Source organism: Anopheles aquasalis, chromosome 3 (genome assembly GCF_943734665.1).
Source record: "Anopheles aquasalis chromosome 3, idAnoAquaMG_Q_19, whole genome shotgun sequence".
Classification (NCBI taxonomy): Eukaryota; Metazoa; Arthropoda; class Insecta; order Diptera; family Culicidae; genus Anopheles; species Anopheles aquasalis.
In genome coordinates, this window is record NC_064878.1 from 54,901,791 (window position 1) to 54,921,048 (window position 19,258).

Sequence of the window (19,258 nt, forward strand, 5' to 3'; positions counted from 1 at the left end):
TCAGTTACGATAATTGCATTTGAGTTAAATTCGATTTGTGCTTGTCTTTTGGATGTCACGAGCGAACTGAGCAGACGGATCGCATCGATCGATCGATTGCTAACATGTTCACGATGAAATTAATGAAATGAATAACGGAATAGATTGGCATAATCTTGGGTATGAAGAAGAAGTAAATTATTTAATAATTTAAATTAAAAACCAACATTTCGCTTGATTCTCTTCTGGAGAATTCGCTTAGCAACATGAAAACAATAGCTACTCTGATGTTATTGATGTGTCAGTGTGCCATGGTCATGGGTGAGATGGGTGAACGGAATACATTATGAGAACGCAAAAAGCATGAAGAAAATGGAGACACGATGATAGAGACGACAGGCATACAGCACAGCAGACATGGATTGAAGGTCTATTGCATTAAACTGCACCACTTACCGGTATGTTGCGTTTGAGACTGCGTTATGTTCACGGTGGTTGGTGTGGTCGTAATGTCCATCGGTATGGTTTGCGTGACGCCGCTTAGATCCTCCGTTTTCTACATGTTTTTAGAATAAGAGATAGAGGGATAATGGGGATCGTAAGTGGATTGGCCAAACATTTTCGCGGTCTGTGATTAGTGACTACGATATACTTACGATGATGCTGGGCATATGGTGTCCCGTCTCGTCGACGCTCTCCTGCGATGACTCGTGCTGCTGCTGATCCACGTCCGAACTGGGACTCTCCTTGATGATGCGGATGTTGTTACCGGCGGCAGCGGCTGCAGCGGCCGCTGCTGCAGCAGCCGCAGCAGTGGCCGCACCCAACGCTAGCGTGCCATGCCCCGTACTGTACGATATGTTATCCACCTGCTGTTGGATGTGCAGGTGCGGTACCAGATTGAGCGTACCATCGGTGTTGGTACCGTGCTCATCTGATTGCTGCTGTTGTTGCTGCTGAGCGGCGGCGGCGGCTGCTGCAGCCGCTGCAACGGCCGCTGCTTGTTGCTGAGCGGCTGCTGCTACGGCGGCTTGCTGTTGTTGCTGTTGCTGCTGCTGCTGCTGCTGTTGTTGCTGGGCGAGTCGCTCGGTAGACAGGGAACCGGAACCGGTCGAGGTCTTTCGTAACCGCTTTCTTCGCGCCGCAGGCGACATGTTCGTCGTGGGTGAAGGAGACCGTCGCAGTTGCGGTTGTTGATGTAGTTGCTGCTGCTGCTGCTGTTGTTGCTGCTGTTGCTGATGGTGATACTGCTGTTGTTGCGCTTGCTGTTGATGATGTTGTGCCTGTTGTTGCTGTTGTTGCTGCTGTTGTTGTTGCTGCTGTTGTTGCGCTTGCTGCTGCTGAGATTCTGCGCTGGCCCATATCGCTTCGCCGGTTGCACCGGTTACCACGTTGGTGCCCTGAATCAAATCGGAGGCATCCAGCTTGCTCAGGTCCGCCTTACAGACGGCCGACGCATCGGGCATTTCCGCCAGCCCCTTAATCTTCAGCATTTCGGCCGTCTTCAGCACCTGCGGTAGCTGCTCCGTCGACACGTTCACCTCGCCGTAGTACATGAAGTCGACCATCGTCTTCAGATCGTTGTACTGTACGTCCTTCAGTATCACGATCGGATGTTGGCAGGGATTGGCGGTAAACAGTGACTGCAAAGGAGGTAGAGAGGGGAAAAGAAGACAAAATTAGAATTAAACTCGTCAATATACTCGCACCATCATCTCTCAAATCATGCCCAAAATAGGCCATTTCTCTGTGTCTATCCTTTTTTTTTTTTTTTGCTCTCTTCTAACACTGTATCAGTCCCGAAAGGCTCACGACACATCTGGCACCCCAAGCTATTGAAAACAATGGCTTTTCTGTCCACCACACCGGGGACCATTTTTCACATCAAATCAAACTAGAACACGGCCTAGAGACCATTCCCCTCTTGCAGCAGCTGGGTGTTCTTCCTTTTCTCCCGTTTCCGGTTCATTCAACCGCGCGCTTCTGGCTGCTCTCTATTTTGTTCCCTCCAGTATTTTTCCGGGGTAAATCGTAAATCTCAAACCTCAACCATTCCGCTCGGCACCAGTGCTTCTCCTCCTCCGATTTTCGAACCCTCGAATCAAGGGTTCAACTTCACCGTCGCTGGTGCTAAAAAGAGCCTCCGGCGAAGAGGTTTTCACCCCCTATGGATGATGAATTTTTCACGCATTATTTTACACCCCTTCCCGGTGTATATGTGTGTTCATCATCTAAAAAAAAGGGACACAAGATATTCCCTTGTGCAGGCGAAAGTATTCGACTGCAAAATGGTGTGCCAGGCCGGCATCGCAGAACACTTCCCTTCCTGAATGATAGCAAACTAGGAACCGGAAACAGTGTGGAAGGGGCCAAGCCCCCCCGGGACCACTTGATTCTTTCGGCTAAAGCCCGTCGGTATACTTGGTGCGCTCTGGAATTTGGCTTTTTTATTGAGACAGTCAGCACTGAGGAGTAATATTACTACTGCCTCACGCTAGGCACAACGCTAGGCCTCATATTTGCTAACGTTGCTATGATCCATAGCTACGGAAGGTAGTTTCCATAGTTACGCTGTGGTGCTTTGATGATGTAATGCAACAATATTTATGCTCTAGGTCACTAGACTGAGATCTAGATTGTTTCTTGATCTTCCGCATATTGGCGCACAGAAAGAGCAAGCAAATGTGGAGCGCTACCTGTTCCGCCTTTCTTTCCAGATTTTCATTGTGCCAGTTAGTTGTGTCCCAATTAACAAAAGGTTAATCGCTTTACGCCAAGACAAGCCAAGAGCACAGTACACCCCCCAGGGCACACTGTATCGATCGGTGTTGCCTTGGACGAAACTTTCTTCACGTGAGCGCTTCCTATTTATCATCACCTAACACACCAACAAACACACGCGCGTGACATGCCCGGTCAGAGATTAATTGGACATTTCCATCACATTCCCTCAAGCGACTACCTATACAAAATGTGCCGCTTCTTTATTTCCCTTTTTTCGCCTGCTCTCTCTCTCTCTCTCTCTCTCTCTCGCTCTCGTATCATTAATATCCCGTGTCCCATTCGTCCTGTTTGTCCTATGCGCCATAGCCGTGGGGAAGGAGAGTAACGGGTGTACGTAGCAAAAGGGGGTGGAAGCATTGGAGGAAAGGATTAGCGCTTCGCTATAACTTAATTAAACGCGAAGCGTTGCGCAAAGGTTGCCGGAGGAGTCACCGACACACAGTATCTCGACAGTATCTGGCTTGTGCGCCGCACATTAGATGATGTTCGACCCCGCCGCCATCGTCGTTGTCGTCGTTACGACAAAAAGTGTCCCCGAGGGATTTTCCCCTTCCTCACCATCACACGGTACGGCACCGACACACAGTATCTCGACTGTGGAGTGCATTATGGTAGCTCATTTGTACACCGCTCCTCTCCTCGCCTCTCGCCGCATCGCCCATTGACGAGAAATAATAACATTCTTCTTCGTCGTGAGTTCGTTAGTTAGGTGAATTGAAACTTAAACACTCTCAATGCCACAGTTGGGCGGAAAGTCTTGGCACAAGAAGTGGGGTAGTAGATTGAGAGAGGAGGCTTTAGGTTAAACCCCAACTGTTCACACACAGTGACAGTACGTTGTTTATGTATTTTTTAATAACGTTATTTTCATCTTCCAAGTTGCGCACAGATTTAAAACAACAAACGGTAACGTGTTTACGCGGTGCTCCTGTTGACAGAAAAAGCACTTTAATACACAAGAAATCTGTCTAATCTTGGCATATCTTAACTCAAAGAGATACCCCGGCTTTTGTGTTCCGATATGGAGTGCTCTCACAACAACAAGATGCCAAGGTGTATAGAGTCACTCTTCAATTCCACATGCAGTTTCGTGCCTTCCATTACTGAAAAGTCAAAATTTTCTTCGACTAAGGAACCGTGCAGATAAGCCACTCTGTCGTTGTAGTAGTAGTAGTAGCCCACCGATGATGTACTAGAGCTCGTTTCATTCTTTTCTTCCTTTGCGAAATGGCAATATTGATAGACGAACTTGAATGGTGCGCCATCCCTCACTATCGTTGTACTATCGTAGTCAGCTTACCTGAAAGTAGGAGCTGCACGCCGAAAGGACGACCTTGTGCGCCTGCAGCTGTCGTCCTTCGGCGGCCAGCGTAACATCGACCAGGCTCTCATTGTGCAGGAGCGTCGAGAAGACCGAGATGAAGTTCGGCTGATGGTTGTTCCACCGTAAACAGTACTGCTGCACAGACATCATTCACGTGCCGTTTGTTGGGAAGGGCGGGGCCGGGAAGGAGCAGCCGGGATGTTCCGGGATGTTGGGTGCACCTTCACGCGCGCGCGCGCGCCCACGCTCTCCCACTCTGTATCGTCTCTTACGATTCCTCTATCTCTCCGCTATGATTATGTTCGTTCAGTAGAAAGTAATTGAAGAGAGCCTTTGCCGTTGTGGTGCTCCGGCACTACAAGTCGTCCACCGCACCACTGGACGAGATGCAATTATGCTGCTGCTTGTGGTGCTGCTGGTGCTGGGCCCCAGATGTAGATCTATACGGGAGAAAGAGACGAAAAGGAAAGAAAAAAACCGTTAGCAAAAGGGGTGGACAAACTTTTTGGGGAAAAGTTGTGCTGTACTGTGACCGGGGGGGGGGGGGGGGGGGGGGGGGTACAAATTGAAAGGACTTTTCATTCTCATTCACTCGCTCCATGCCTGACCGCTCTTGCTGTCCTTTGAAGCACTGTAGCCCGGCATCATTGTTGTGTCTTCAGGTTGTGTGTCAACTCCCAGAGACACCGTGTGCTGGTGGCATTAGCCATCCATCAGGGCACTACACCCCGGGCGGAATATACAAGTTCAATGACTTGCCGGCTTTGCGTGTGACGCAAACAAAGCTCCACCATGGATGTGTATGGAGATGATGTTTGATGCATTAGGGAGTGAAGAGGAGCCGGCCGGCCGTTTATGAAAGCGACGTAGCATGAAAGGAACATACTTTTTTGGGGAGAAACTAAGCCTCGTACAGCACGTAGGGATCAGCGTATTGTTTCGTTTGTACACATCTTGAACAACACACAGCGGTGATGTCGGTGAAGCGCATAAGGGATCAATTGGTATCATTGTCGAAAAAGAGAAACTCCTCTACTCAACGTGCCGCCTCGCCTAATGTGGTTAACAAAGATGCACCACTAGGGTCATACGTCATGCTTGCAGACCACAAGAGGTACGGCATACAAGCCGTTGATTTTTTTGGCTGCGATTCAACTGTGAACTGCGTGTCACCACAAGGAGGTCAACGGCTATTCACATTGAAACGATCGGCCGGCCCCCCCTAAACGAGCATCATGTTAACAAAACATTTTCCAATTTTATCCCAAATCTGTCTCTCTGTCTCTCTTGTTGACCATCGGCTCTACGCCAAACCGCAGCAGCAGCCAGGACACACTCGCTACAACCACCACTCGAGGCTCTCGTACCGCACACACTAATGGAATTCACCGACCTAATGGGTTTTGTGGTTTCCGATCCGTGCCGGAACGGAATGCCGGCACGCAGAAGTTTCAAATTACATTTAGTTTTGACCTACCGACCGACCGACCGGGGTACCATCATCGGTGGCACTGTCAGCATAGTGTCACCAGCCTTTTCCAGGGGATGCCGCTCGGTTTTGGTTTGTTGGGAAACTTTCGGGAGAAACAAACTATCCAATTATGAGCAACACAGATCCGTTAAATATACTAACGAGGCGTAGTCATTGTTTAGCTACTGGCTGCTATCAAAACCAGAAGAGCATCGCTGTGTGATAGTTTGTGCCTCCAAAAGTCACAAACCGGATGCATTTCTTTATGGTTTCAATGTGCATTTTGTCCAAAACTGTTTTCTTAGCTCTTAAGAATAGGTTTCATTTTGATGGGAACAAAAATACAACCACATTAGATTTTTTACGTATTTTTCAAACACAAAATTAACAAAGAAATGAAATATGACCGCTCACGTGGGCTCAGTAGACCGAATGTAATCCATTTTGATAGCATTTCATATATTCTTTGCATTAAATACAATTAACTTTGTTTGACTGACATGCTGAACTGCTCGATATCCCACAAAAAAAACATTATTTGAATAAGTTTATTAAGTTTAATTGCGATATTACTGAATTCAATTCAATTATAAGCACAATTCATAAAATGTTCGATCGTAAATGCGGTTACACAGCTTGGAAAAAGGCGCCTGATACTGACACTACGCCTGCTCTGTAATTATGACTCCAATTGCAAAATCCCACGCGCGGTACATCCTCTTCCGATACTAATTATGCCGACTCTCGCCAACATGGGAGTGAGGATGCCACGAATTTACTTGCGTCGCCTCATACTGAAACGAGGCGGTGAAGTAATAGGACACTTCCCCGTGCGGCCAATTGCCGTGGAGAGCAACGTGACACCTTTGCCGATTCGTACATTTTTGTGTCGTCGTGCTGGAACACATGAGATGCATGGCGTCAATCGAAGCACGCACCTGAACAGCAGACGTCAACAATGATGACCCATGGCACCCATCAGCTCGCACCTCGCTTGGATTAAAAGAAGCCGGACACCCCCAAATCAGATCATATCGCACACGGACGGACACGGACGGACCCGTGAGTTGCGTGAGCCGTGCAATCCCGAACACGTGACCTTGCTATGCTCAAGGGGTGCTGTGAGTGAGCTCGAGAGAGGGATACTAAGTAAGAGAGAGAGCGAGAGAGCGAGGGTAGAATAGAATGTTTTGCTGGCGACGGCGCTGTGTGCCCTCGTAGCACCATAGCAAAACAACAAATTCATGATAAATAATGTACCATCAGCTGCTGTTGCTGCTACCAGAACCGCCGGCCTTCGCTGGGGTGGAGGGTTGAAAGAATATAAAATTTCCCTTCACGCGCCGCGGCACGCCATGGTGGCGGCTAGCGGGCCAAAAATTATGTTACCGAGGGTTCTCCCGGCTCGACCCGGCCCGACCGGGCGCACACGCCGTGCAACTGTACATAAAGCGAAGAAGCCATCGTGCACATACAACACACAACCCCAGGATGCTACACAAAAATATAAGGAAGCGACCAAGAACGGCACGATGGTGGTGCTGCTGCTACCGTTTAAAGGTCAACCTGTTCCGTGTCGTAGGCACCCCGACGGCCCTTTTGGTCCCAACCGACGCAAGGTGCTCTGATGATGATGTCATGAAACGGACGCTATGTGTATTTGTGTCTGTTGGCGATTATTAGTTCGATGATGACGCGCCCCGAGGTGCTGCTGACGTAATTCTGGGAGGTAAATTCGTTTGTTTTTAGTATTCACGATATTCTTCTGGCAATGGCTGATGATGACGAGTCCTCCCGGTTGGTCAGAGGAAGAGTTTCTGAACCATGGCCTGCTTGTCTTTTGTAAATGTCAGGAATAACTAGCGACTGTGTGCTGTTTCTTAATTAATTCATAAAAAATAATTTAAAAAATCAACAACCGCATGTGCCTCTCTTTACTCTTTTCTCTCTCTCTCTCTCTCTCTCTCTCTCTCTCTCTCTCTCTCTCTCTCTCTCTCTCTCTCTCTCTCTCTGTGATTTCTCGATCGTTTATGTTGGAAACATCTGCGTACTAATCACATGGTATTCCATTTTCGGGGATATCAAATAGAAAGCGGCCATACCATAACCATCGAAGGAGTGTGATCTCTCTTCGTGAATCTCCTCGCAGGATGGTTTACATTTTTCGTCATCGAGCGTGCGAAACATCCGAAAAACATGCCTCCACCACGCCAAGTGCCATCTCTTCCATCTTTGCTCTACCTTCGCGCCTTGGATTTCCTTCGCTTTCACTTTTTTGGCAACCGCTCTGACCCTCTCTCTCTCTCCCATTCTGTCTCTGTTGCCCTTCTGGAATTCATTTTTCACCCGGTATGCTGCCATTCCACCGGATTACGGATCCGCCGAAGCCTCGCGAAGCCATTTTTATGCTTCGTGTCTCATCTTCACAGAGCAGGTACCCAAAGGGAAGATTGGAATTTGATTCAAATCAAAGCAACATCACCTTTCAATATCATACCAGCTAATGGCAATGCCATGGCAACGCATGCCGGGCTTTAAAACACGGAATATCCTTCCACGGAGTGCAACATCGTAGTGTAATGCTGCATTAGCAACCCCCCCCCCCCCATAACACAACCGTGTATTGACAACCGTATTCCAATCTGCGCCATAAAACCTTTTACTTCCAACAGAAGCGCACCACAAAACTGTCGCCTTCGTCTACAGCTCCTGCCATGGGTATTATGTTTGTTTTAAACAACTTTGTCTGGCATGCTCGGATTGGGAAGCACAAAGTTGCACACACTGAGCCAACGGGGTTCAAGGGGGGGGGGGGGGGGGGGCGGGGACAAGTTTTTGGAGAACATTGAATTTCTTCATAAACAAAATCCGCAAACCGAACGAACGAACGACCACTGGACAAAGTTGTGCCCGCGTATAAAACACACCAGCTGCCGCCACCCGAGGGAGCATATTGTGCGGGCGAAACGATCGAACCATCGGGCAACATAGTAGGCAACCGGGAGAACAACATTATGCAGCGCACGAAACCACCATCACCACCACTACCAAAAACCGGTCAACGATCAACAACAATATTTTATTGAAATTAATAACAACAAATTCACCATTCGGTGGTAGCAAAAGAATGGAGGTGGTGGTGGTGGTGCTTTCGAAGTATTAATTTTCCACTTTCCATCCCCCCCCCCGGGCAGAGCATCGCGATGATTAGGAAGCGGGGCACCAGCGAGAAGCGAAAAGGATATAATTTGCGGCCATTTCGAAAGCGTGAAGCTGACGACGGAGACGAACGTCGATGACGAGACACGAGACGATACGATACCGGGTGAGATTGTGCCACTGGAACAATGGCACCACCGGTCGCCACACAGCACAGTGCTCCTCGTTGACAAATGCACCAACGTCCCGCCAGCGTCAGTGTCTGGCCTTTTTGGTATTCCGGTGCCGGACGAACGAAGCGTGGTACGCCGAAAGCAGAAAGAGTTATTTCCCAAAATTCCAACCCCAAGGAAAGCAAAAAAAAAAAAAGCACACAAAAAGGTCACGACAAGCAACGCAACGAACCACCCCGCCGATCCTCCCTTTGGAATGAATGCAGGGAATGAGGGATGGCGAAGGTCTCAAGAAGAAGAAAAACAAGAGAGGATGAAGCATCGGCGGCACACCGTAGCGTGGTTTTTTAAACGCGAAACCATTATTTTCCGCACAGGAGTGTGAGGGTCCTCGAGACGGAACTGGACGGTTGAGTTTGAAGCGAATTCGAACACGAACACGGTTCTACAGACGATTTCGTACTGCTGATGATGATGTTGCTGCTGCTGCTGCTGCTGCTGTGGTGGTAGCCATTTAATTTTCTGTCATTTTGCCATCGTCCTTCTCGACGTCTTCGCGCTCCCGTAGGTTACTACCGCGAAAGAGAGATGGTCACCGCTGCTGCCGATGCGACCGGATGCCAGATGTGTATGCATGCCCATTGCTGCTGCTGGTGGTCTGGTGTGTGAACTGTAGGTTTTTTTTTTTGTGAGAAACCACCGAAAAATGGCGCCACTTGAATCCACTCTAAGCTGCCATTCGGTGACAGCAGAATAAGACGTGTTCATCTCGCAAAGTCACCACAATTTGTAGAGGGTATTATTCAGAACTAATCATGGTTAAACAAACTATTTCTTATATTTAAGGAATAGAACTCCAGAACGAACATTCTTCCCAAAAGCCTTCTGCGATGAGCGAACCGAAAGCATCGCATCGATGGACGCCAACTACGATTTTATATAAAACCTGCCGCACAACAGCACAGCTACCTGTATGCCACGATCATTCCCACACTTGTTGCCGTTTTGCAATCCCCTTCACGGTCCCATTTTCTTCCTTCGTAACCGTTGCATCGTTGCATCGTGATGCGTTTCTTTGATGATAAAAATTAACATAAAAATTGGAAGCGCATAAAAGCGGAGGCTTCCTCCTCAAATTAAAGGTTCAGTCGCATCGTAAAAAAGGCCCAATGAAGGGCCACACATAAAAAAAAAACAACCAAAGAAGAAAGACCTCCAAGCTAGCATTTATCAACCAATTTTTCGGCGCTTTTTGGCTCCCACTGTGGTTCGCGTCTCGCGTGATTAATGATCGATCTCGCGGGAGCGATGTTGCTGCTCCGGACTCCGGAGGAGAATGAAGGAGCTACATGCTACAGACAGCATAACGGAGAGCAGCGCACTAATAACGATCGAATGCAGAAGCAGCAGCAGCATAAGATCTTCTTCTTGCTGCGAAGTTTGGACAGCCTGCAGCAGCAGCATCATCAGCAGTATATTCCTCTTTTCGTCTCGTCACGACAGATGCCAGAGGGAAGCTGGCAAACATGCGGTTTAGATGAAATCATTCAGCGGCATTAAACATTCTCGCGATCGCCATCGTAGAAGGAAAAGAGAACCCCACAACCACTTATCGAATTCGGTTAAACCATCACTCGTTGAGGTGAAGCAGCAACGCGACGCATCGACAATGGAAACGAAAATACAGCCCACACCGTCAAGAAAATGGAGTCCACACCATTGGAGAGAAATGGTTCAACCGATTTCGGAACTTTCTATTGCTCTCTTCGCACCGTCTGAAAACAAACAACAATGCGCACTCAAGTGATATCTACCGTGGGTACAACAGCCCGTCGTGGTGGTACCATTCCGCACCGAATGCGACCACATCATCCATGAGAGTCACATGGCAAGTTGGCTCAAATAGATAGTCAAACATTAACCGAGAAGAAGCGATCATGATGCATGTAATGCACGAGCAAACACATCTGAGAAAGGTATCGCGCTGCGCGTCTCTCAACCGTGACCGCGACAGTGCCGCGCGAGCCAAACCGCGACGAAACCAAACCAAAGAGACCAGCACCACCGTTCATTGTCACACACCTGATGGCCGTAAACAATCAACAACCGTCGTCAGCGTGAAGTGAAGAGCACATGCGTGCCAGGCCGCGACGAGAGGTTCGACAACGGAACCGAACGACATTCGCCCACTCGTCGCCTTCCTCCTATCGTGGAAGCCAAGTGGTTTCATTTTCGGTTCGTTTGTCTTGTGTTCTTTCGTTCCAAAAGTAATATTTTCATTCCGAACGCGCCCTCCTCCCCCTTTCTGGATTGAGATTGCCATGAGTCAGAGAGAGGTGGGTGCTTGTGGAGCTTTCACACATGGCCCCCAGCGCTCCGAACAATGTAAGCAGACAGAGTTGTGCCATCAGGAAGAAGATGACCGCACACCGCATTCATCATCAGTACCAGCCACACACAAGAAAGCGGACACGAAGCGGTTTTTGGGGGAACCGGGAAAGCGCATAGAAAAACATTTGAGAAGGACTTGAACCTATTGACTAGCTGCGAGATTGTGTCGAGAATACCGGGGGGACCCCGCGGACGCTACTCAAAAGCACTTAGCATTCCGACCTTTTGCCCTCCCCAAAAAAAAAAACACGAGTCGCATCTGATCTCTCGAGTCGCACCCTCGAAACAGTCGTTCAATTAGTTTGGAGCGAGCCAGGGAGGCGAACACTGCGGAAAGGGCCCCAAGAAACCGTGTGGTACAGCATGATTGTGCCCTTCACCTCACGATCGGTTGCTGCGCAAAGTCCTCTCTCCGATCGAAACATTCAGCGACGGTTCAACGACAACACGAACAGCAACACCAGCGTACCGTGCGCCTGCGCTCGCTTATAATCCTATCGTCGTCACCCAGCATTGACTCATACGTCCCCACCGCGTTGTGAGGCGAGGCGATTTCACGCACACGGCGGCCCTCTGCTGGACACCGTATGGTGGTGGTGCCTGGGGTGGACGCTCTAGACACGGTGACAGCGAGGCCTTGAAAACGCGAAAGACAAGTCCAATACACAGAACTCACACCACCGTCGGCTATGAGCGCGATTATCTCTACTACTTCGCGATGCGACGATGCGGGCAGTGAGCACCAAGCGAAGCCTGGGCTAGTAGTTAAGTCATACAATCACCTTCCTCCCCGCTGTGGCTTGACTGACGTCATCGTCGCTGTATGGCGTCGTACAGCGAAGCACAACGTGCCACTCTCCATGTTGTCATCGTGCACCGGACGACGCGCATCATAAAAACCGCAGCCGCAGCAGCATTCGCCAAGAAATCGCAATCGGTAATCGCGATCCATCGATTGCGATCGGCGTGATAGAAGCGTGCGCACAACGGAATGCCTTCTCTTTTTTAATGGTTTATTATCAATTGTATACTAAACGCTCCACTATTCAGCAACAAATCCGCTTCAGCATCAGCTTGTTGTTTGAAGCAGCTCGGTGGGAAAGTTGGTTGGTCGAAAGTGAATTTACATATTTCGGCCATCTATCTGAGAGTGTCGCGTCGTCCATCGAGGCGAGGCGGAGGAATTTCTCTTTGATCGTTGACATCATCATCCCTCCGGTTTTCAGGTCAGCACCACTTTCTACAATGTTCTTCCATCCCTTCTACTTAATCCGATCAGGAGCAGGTTTGTTCTGTGAGTAGTTTCCCTACAAGAAATTAAAAGAAAATTTAAGATCGTGCATTCAAAAACTATAATACAAAGCAAACGACTAATTGGTCCATGAATGCCATCCGGGAGTAGAGCGCGTCCGTGACGCATAGTTGGTGCCCCAACACTGGCTAAACGCACCCTGCGATAAGCACACCAGCAGCAGCAGCAGCAGCAGCACACCCGGTAGTAGAGTCCAAACGGTCACCGCCAATAAACCAAATGGGCTTGACGCGCGGTATCGATGATAAGCCGCGGACCGGAGCACAACAGTAAACTCGCGCCAAAAAAACCCATCATAAATGCCACAAGATACGCACCGCAGGTATCGCGACAAGGAGTGACGTATCGGTGATGCCTCCGGGGGGCGAGTGATAAGCAGAGAGCGAGAGAAGCGAGCCTTCAATTCTACGAATTCAATCCCCTATATCCCATATACCCGGGAACAGGGAAGCCGGCAATGAGGTTGAAATTGTTGTCGCGATTAGCCGGGGCGACCAGAGGACGTGATATGAGCGACAAAAGCAAACGAGAAAGGTACGATAAATCGACGGAATTATATCACAAGGTGACGTCCCGCCTTTTTGGACAAATTCATTATTTTGTTTCACCCTGTGGCACACATGCAATCGAGGACACCCTGTACAGTATAATCAGGAAATGGTAATCTAGTACTCATTGAAGTTCAGTAAAAACGTTGTACATAGCAAGGGGCAAGATGTGAAGATAGATCAAAATTTTCCTGAACTCAAAAGTATGTCACCAAAAATTGCATAGCAAGTTTTGCTTAAACCATCACGGAGGCACAAAGAGAGTGTCGAACGCTCAGATTGAGATGGAGTGACGGTATCGACATTGATTTCAAACTTGTGGTACTTCTGAAGTAAACGAAGACAACTCGAAGATTGTTGCGTCTGATAAGTAAGTACTAATTCATGGGCGAATGAAAACAAATGTTTATCGAAAAGTATTGTAAAGAGAGTGTCCCATTAAATATCAGAGAAGATCTCATTAATCCACAAAAAAAAAACATGTTCCCATGAGGATTCTGACAACTTCCTATCGAAGTACACACGCTAATCGATCCGGAAGTGCTAAAAGTGACGATACCAGTCCAGAGATGAGGGCAACTTTTAAACGAGTTATTTCGCCACCTTCCAGGATCCCCCTACCATTCACCGGGGGAGAACTATAATTATTGAGCCGGTTCAGCGCTCACGATACGCCACGCCACTTTGCTGGTAATCGATTTCAATCAGAACGACAATCGAGCGTCTCTCGCGCGCTTTCCGACTACACGATCGACCCTGGACAGGCCCACCGGCGCAATACGAGATTAATCCGGGAAATCGATAACCAAACTGCAGCGCACCGTATGTGAAACAAGTTTAACGATTTCTTACCACCACCGAGAGTTGTACGAGAGTCAAGAAGCTCGACGGCTGGCCGGGTGCAAGAGCAGCAAGATAAATAGCAATAATTGCTGGATGTTAAATCGTAAAAAAGATAATAAAAAGATAAAAGCGAAAAGAACAACCGGGAGCCCACTCCCGCACTCCATAAACGAACTCCATAAATGATCATAAATGTCAAACCCACCGTGCATACCGAGATTGCATTAAAAAGCAATTAACTGCGGGGTGGGTGAAACGAGCAGAGAAAGAATGAAACATAAGGAAATCGTCGACGGCTTCGAAGGTGCTGCTGCAGGGCAGGGCCGTAAATGGTCCGCAATCTATAGCTCACCGCAATGCGAAAAGCGAAAAACCTTCTTTTGGGTGGGCCAATCAATCGCAAACAATCGCCTGGAATATGGAAATTGCAATCCTACCGTTGCTACGAGCCCGGATCATCTCCGAGACGCAAAAAGAGCGAGAGAAAGAGAGAAAAACGGCTTCACATATTGGCATGCGGCATCGGTGATGATCGCGTCAGCGAGATGAAAGTGAAGACGAAGCCGAGAGCCGACAGAATCGTGGCAAAACATAATGAGTCACCGACTCCCGCAGCAAAGCAAACAGCAATTGCAGCGAGCAAACAGCAACGAACTCATAAAACCCTCGGGCCCATGACGGTGCGCGGTCATAAAACAATCGTAACTTATACGTCCGTCCAGCTTCCACCGACGACAGCTTTCCCAGCCCACCACCACCACCACCACACAACATTTTGCCACATTTTGCCACATTTCGCACACCACCAGATTGGGTGCGAAAAATGGGAGACGGGACCTGGGGGGTGATGAAGGCAAACATATAGGGAGAAACTCATCTCTTTAGTGCTCCTCTCCGCGCTGGTGCTGGATGACGGATCAAAGTGAATTCCTTCCACCAACTGCCCTCCTTCATTTGAGACGCTCTCCGTGCTGCTATCTCTCAGTGGCTGTTTACTTACGGGGCCAACTTGTGCATTCATCACAGCAGAGACACATAGTTGAAAGGCCTAGGCTAAAGCTACCGAGAGAGAGAATTGCGACCACGTCGAGGCTAATAAGGATGCCGGAATAGCTGAACGGGCAGCTCCTTCTGATGGTTTTCTGGGTCCCTTCGAACGAGGACGGAAATAGAAAAGCAGAAATGCAAGGCAAGGCGGTACAAATATTTTATGAATTTATCAAACAAATGCTTTATCACATTCCTCCAACTCTTAGCATCCAGCCGGGCAGTCAACGGCTCCGAGAATGCAACTTTTGTATGAGCAAACATGCCCTAACGCTTGCTAATCTTCGGAATCCGGTAACCGCATTCGAAATCTCGTTGGCACCTACCAGCAGCTGGGGCTAGTGGATCGACATCTTGGGAAGCCTAATCATATGACTCCAGTAGCGCAAATCTTTCATCCAACAACCACATTCAGCCTTTTATGCTACAGTCCACGTGCCGGAGCAAAGGAGTTCCGTACAAGTTAAGATTACAGGCAGAGTCCATGCAGGCAACATGAAGCATACATTTCAGAACACTAGAGAGAACGATCGGCGCCGAAAGTAGAAAGGAAAAAAAAGGGGGAAAGAGGAGTTCAGACAATTCCTTATTTATTGCCAGCTGCCATTTATGCTGGGCGCTCGGTCCTGGACGCTTTACAACAACTCATTCGACATTCAAGGAATGGGAAACACGGGGGATGGTGGAGCATTGGTTCGTTTTTCCGGCATTTCGTCGAGCAAAAATGCAATTTCTTCTCCAGGATGAGGTCGTTTCGGGATCACGGGGAGAACACGAACAGAACCAATCAACCAAGCAAACGAATTCATCGACCTCGATTGTAAGCATAAACCGCCCGCATAGCCGGTAATCTGGCCCAGGAGCCGGTAGCGGCTAAAGAATGCTGCGTCGATGAAAACCAATAATCATATGCCAGGATGCTGCTTCCTTCCAGTGCTACTGCTTGCGCTGATTCCCTTCTCTGGCCCTTTTGTTAGCACCGTGATTGGTCCGAATTGATCCAAAGTGTTTCGAAATAAGTGAATCATCATCCCATTCGGCTTTGGTCCTTGGATGGATCCTTCCAGAAGGCACAACCTCATCCCTTTACTGCTGCGCGCACCGGAAAAGGAAAGAAGAAAAAGATTCTCACAAACAGACAGACAACCAGACAGTCAGACAGTCAGACAGTCAGAGCTCATCGCAGGGAATTTTGCCATAAACCGTGGAAGGGAAACAGTGAGTTTTCCAATTCCATTATCAATCGCTGAGACGCGAGAAGAGCAGCAGCGTTCGTCTTCTCTTCGCGCCCGCAAGCTAATGTCAAGATGTTCGCCGTGGAAAACCATGGAAAAAAAAATCCTATCCTCCCGATGGTCGATCGATTGTGGGGTCCAACAAGAAAGACACAGACCAGCGATATACAACAACGAGACGAGATGTGAGATGCTGGTACCGTCACCATTTGACTCATGACAGCGCAGAAAATGAACGGAGCAGAGCACAGCGAGCAAGATAAAACATGGCGAGACACGCGAAACAATCAATGCCGCCCCCGCCTCGTTCCATTCAATTTTGTTCACGAATTTGTTGGACAAGATTCGGCCCAGAGAGAGGGAGAGCCCCTCCTTCAGGAGCCTTTCGCTAATTTCGCTATTTCAGCACGGGCAATTTCAACATTAGAATGTGTCACACATGTGATGGTGTTGTGCGTATCGTGCAAGAGCATCGCGAATCTCACGTCATCATCCAGGGCGAGCGGTTACCCGATTCGGAACATTCGGTACGTGATACGCGCTGCTGCCGGTGCGGCTAATGCCTCGGCAATTTGCAAACCCGTTCGCTGCCCATTTCGCCGCGCTTATCTTAAGCGCCATCGGTGGACAGGTTCGGTTCGCTGGCGAATGACGTAAATGCGTGATCACGGACCCACGGCGGTTTGGCTTGACGATTCGATTTCGTCCTAAATTCCTTGTCTTGCGAGTGCCCAACCAACCATACCAAGAGCGCCGTCGTCGTCATCTTGTCGTCAATTCGACGTCATCGTCAATTCGATCGATCCCGAACTGGTTTTCCACCGGGTTCCAGAGGCCGGGATCGTAAGCATAAATTAGTGTGCCTCTAGCAACAGCCACCATCGCGCATGCCGAGAGAATGGCTCCGGCAGAACGGTGAGAAATGTCTTATCAAAACGTTCAACAACAATAACGAAAGGATCATGTTTATGTTGGGGCGCGCTCAGGTCGTTACCAGCGTCCATTAACCCACGCTACACGCAGATAGATGTAGTGAAACGTTTCCGAAAGGGCATGACGATGATGGCGATGCATTGTGGGGGGGCTTTGTGATCACACAGCTTGATGCACACATGAGCCACCGTGGACAATGGATAGGCAGACGGGTGGGTACTGGCTGGCTGGCTGGCAGGCAGGCTTGCTAGCTGGTTGGTGCTACATCAATTAGCTGGTCAAAGCTGCTGCGTATGCGTAGCGACAGCAAACAAGACGATGTTCGATGCTGAGAGTGAGTGGTGCTGGTTGGCCAGGGAGGGTTTACTTTTTTTCCAATGCTGGCTTGGCTGTGGCCCTGTCTGCGAAACTAGACAAGAAACCACGTGGGAAGGGCGCGCATAAAAATCATCAGCCCGCGACATCGGCAAGTGGCCGTACACAACGCTCCATCATAAGGCGGCACCAGCCGCCAGGTTTTGCCAACATGTGCATTGCTGCAGCAGAACTAGTAAGAGGTCGTTGTGACTGCCTCCCAGGTGAAAGGTAAACGGAATGTAATCGACTTCGGGAGGTTGTTTTTTTCTAAGTGTACACCTGCGTCCTTTCGAAGAAACTATCATTCCGTTCTTGAGTCTCTCTCATCGTTGTATTCGAGCATTCAGCTGCCCCCTATAGCTAAAAGAGCAAAAGATTTGTGTTTTAGAGAATGCGATACGGGCAAGTAAATGACATTACTATCGGTATCAACCTGCAGAGGATGCAAATGTGACTAGCGAGCACCATGGACCATCGAGCGGGAGACAATTTGTGCGCGCAGCATCTTTTTTGCACCTCGTAAATGGCGCGCACCATACACACTCTCGCACACGCCCATGCTGGTGCTGATTACATTAGATATGATCACGAAAACAAGCGACACGGAGACACGAGGCAAGAAAGAACGTAGACGAGGGCATGGCAGAACATGCAAACGACGACGAGGTCGACGCCAAAGTGTGCCGTCACGCGAGACGGTACCAAATTGAGCTATAATTAAGACATGGATCCCTCCCTCCTCTCTAATAAGCTCGTTGGAAGAACGAAGAACGAGCGGTAAGCGGAATGCAGATCGAGATACTGGCCGGTGCACAATATGCAAAAGAAGGGACCGAAGATGCAGAAGAGGGTGCAGTTTCTTTGTATGGGGCGGATGGATTCGTGAATTCCGTTCGATCCATTATCTCTCATCGCAGCAATCGTGGCTTGGTGAAGCAAATCGAAGAGCAGCCAAATGTATCCGCGGCGCGGTGATGTTCACTTGACACCAGCCACCGATGACCGATGAAAGCATGGCTTGCTAAACCTTTTCTCACCTTTCGGTTCGTTGATGACAGTCGCTGATGCGCCGTTGACGAGACGAAAGTGGAGACGTGCTAATGAGAGCGCGAGTGGCCGCTTGCGTTGTTAGACGGGCGTTCAGGATTGTTATGTCCTGTGCAGCTGCTGCTCGTCGCAACGTCGTCTCCGCTACCAACCCAGACACCTGCTATCTGGGGGTGTTTTGGGGTAAACTTTCACGACACACGGCCGCCAATGCACTCGTCGTGTGCACACACTTACAAAAATACACAAACACACACACGAGGTCACACACACGGTCACTTGAAATTTTATGCTCCCTTTCCGTCGTTACCCTTTTTTTTTTTTATTCCGACGATGGATCCCGATGCACAGTGCTGCTCAAACACCACACCAGAACGGTGACGAAAACGACGGGATAGGTGATGGCGGCGCGTGCGCGCTCATCCTTTTTCAGGCCTGCTTATCGCAAAGCGCGAACCCAAGAAACACCTTTTCTTGGTCTCCCTTGTACCCTTTCACTCCACACACTCACTCCTCACCGCGCACAGGAGCAACACTTTCAGAGGGGCGGGGGGTTTGGGGTTTGCGTGAAAACGACAAACACGACGGCAGCTCTCTGCTCTTCCCAACCGTTTCCCGCACGAACTGCACGCACGCGCACTAGGGGGATCGCTAC

The 19,258-nt window shown here is 49.1% G+C and overlaps 1 protein-coding gene across 5 annotated transcripts in view; it reads right to left on the reverse strand.

Moving 5' to 3' along the window:
• The window catches only part of LOC126579212 (uncharacterized), a 43,732-nt gene that overhangs the window by 22,737 nt on the left and 1,737 nt on the right, over positions 1-19,258 (reverse strand). For all 5 annotated transcript variants that reach the window (XM_050242607.1, XM_050242606.1, XM_050242603.1 and 2 more), the window contains exons 2-5: positions 18,594-19,258; positions 4,064-4,527; positions 636-1,622; positions 436-535 (exon numbers count right to left, since the gene is read on the reverse strand). The exon at positions 18,594-19,258 is cut by the window's right edge and continues 291 nt beyond it. In XM_050242607.1, coding sequence (XP_050098564.1) covers positions 436-535; positions 636-1,622; positions 4,064-4,237 — 1,261 coding nt within the window. In that variant the 5' untranslated portion in view covers positions 4,238-4,527; positions 18,594-19,258. The remainder of the gene's footprint in view (positions 1-435; positions 536-635; positions 1,623-4,063; positions 4,528-18,593) is intronic.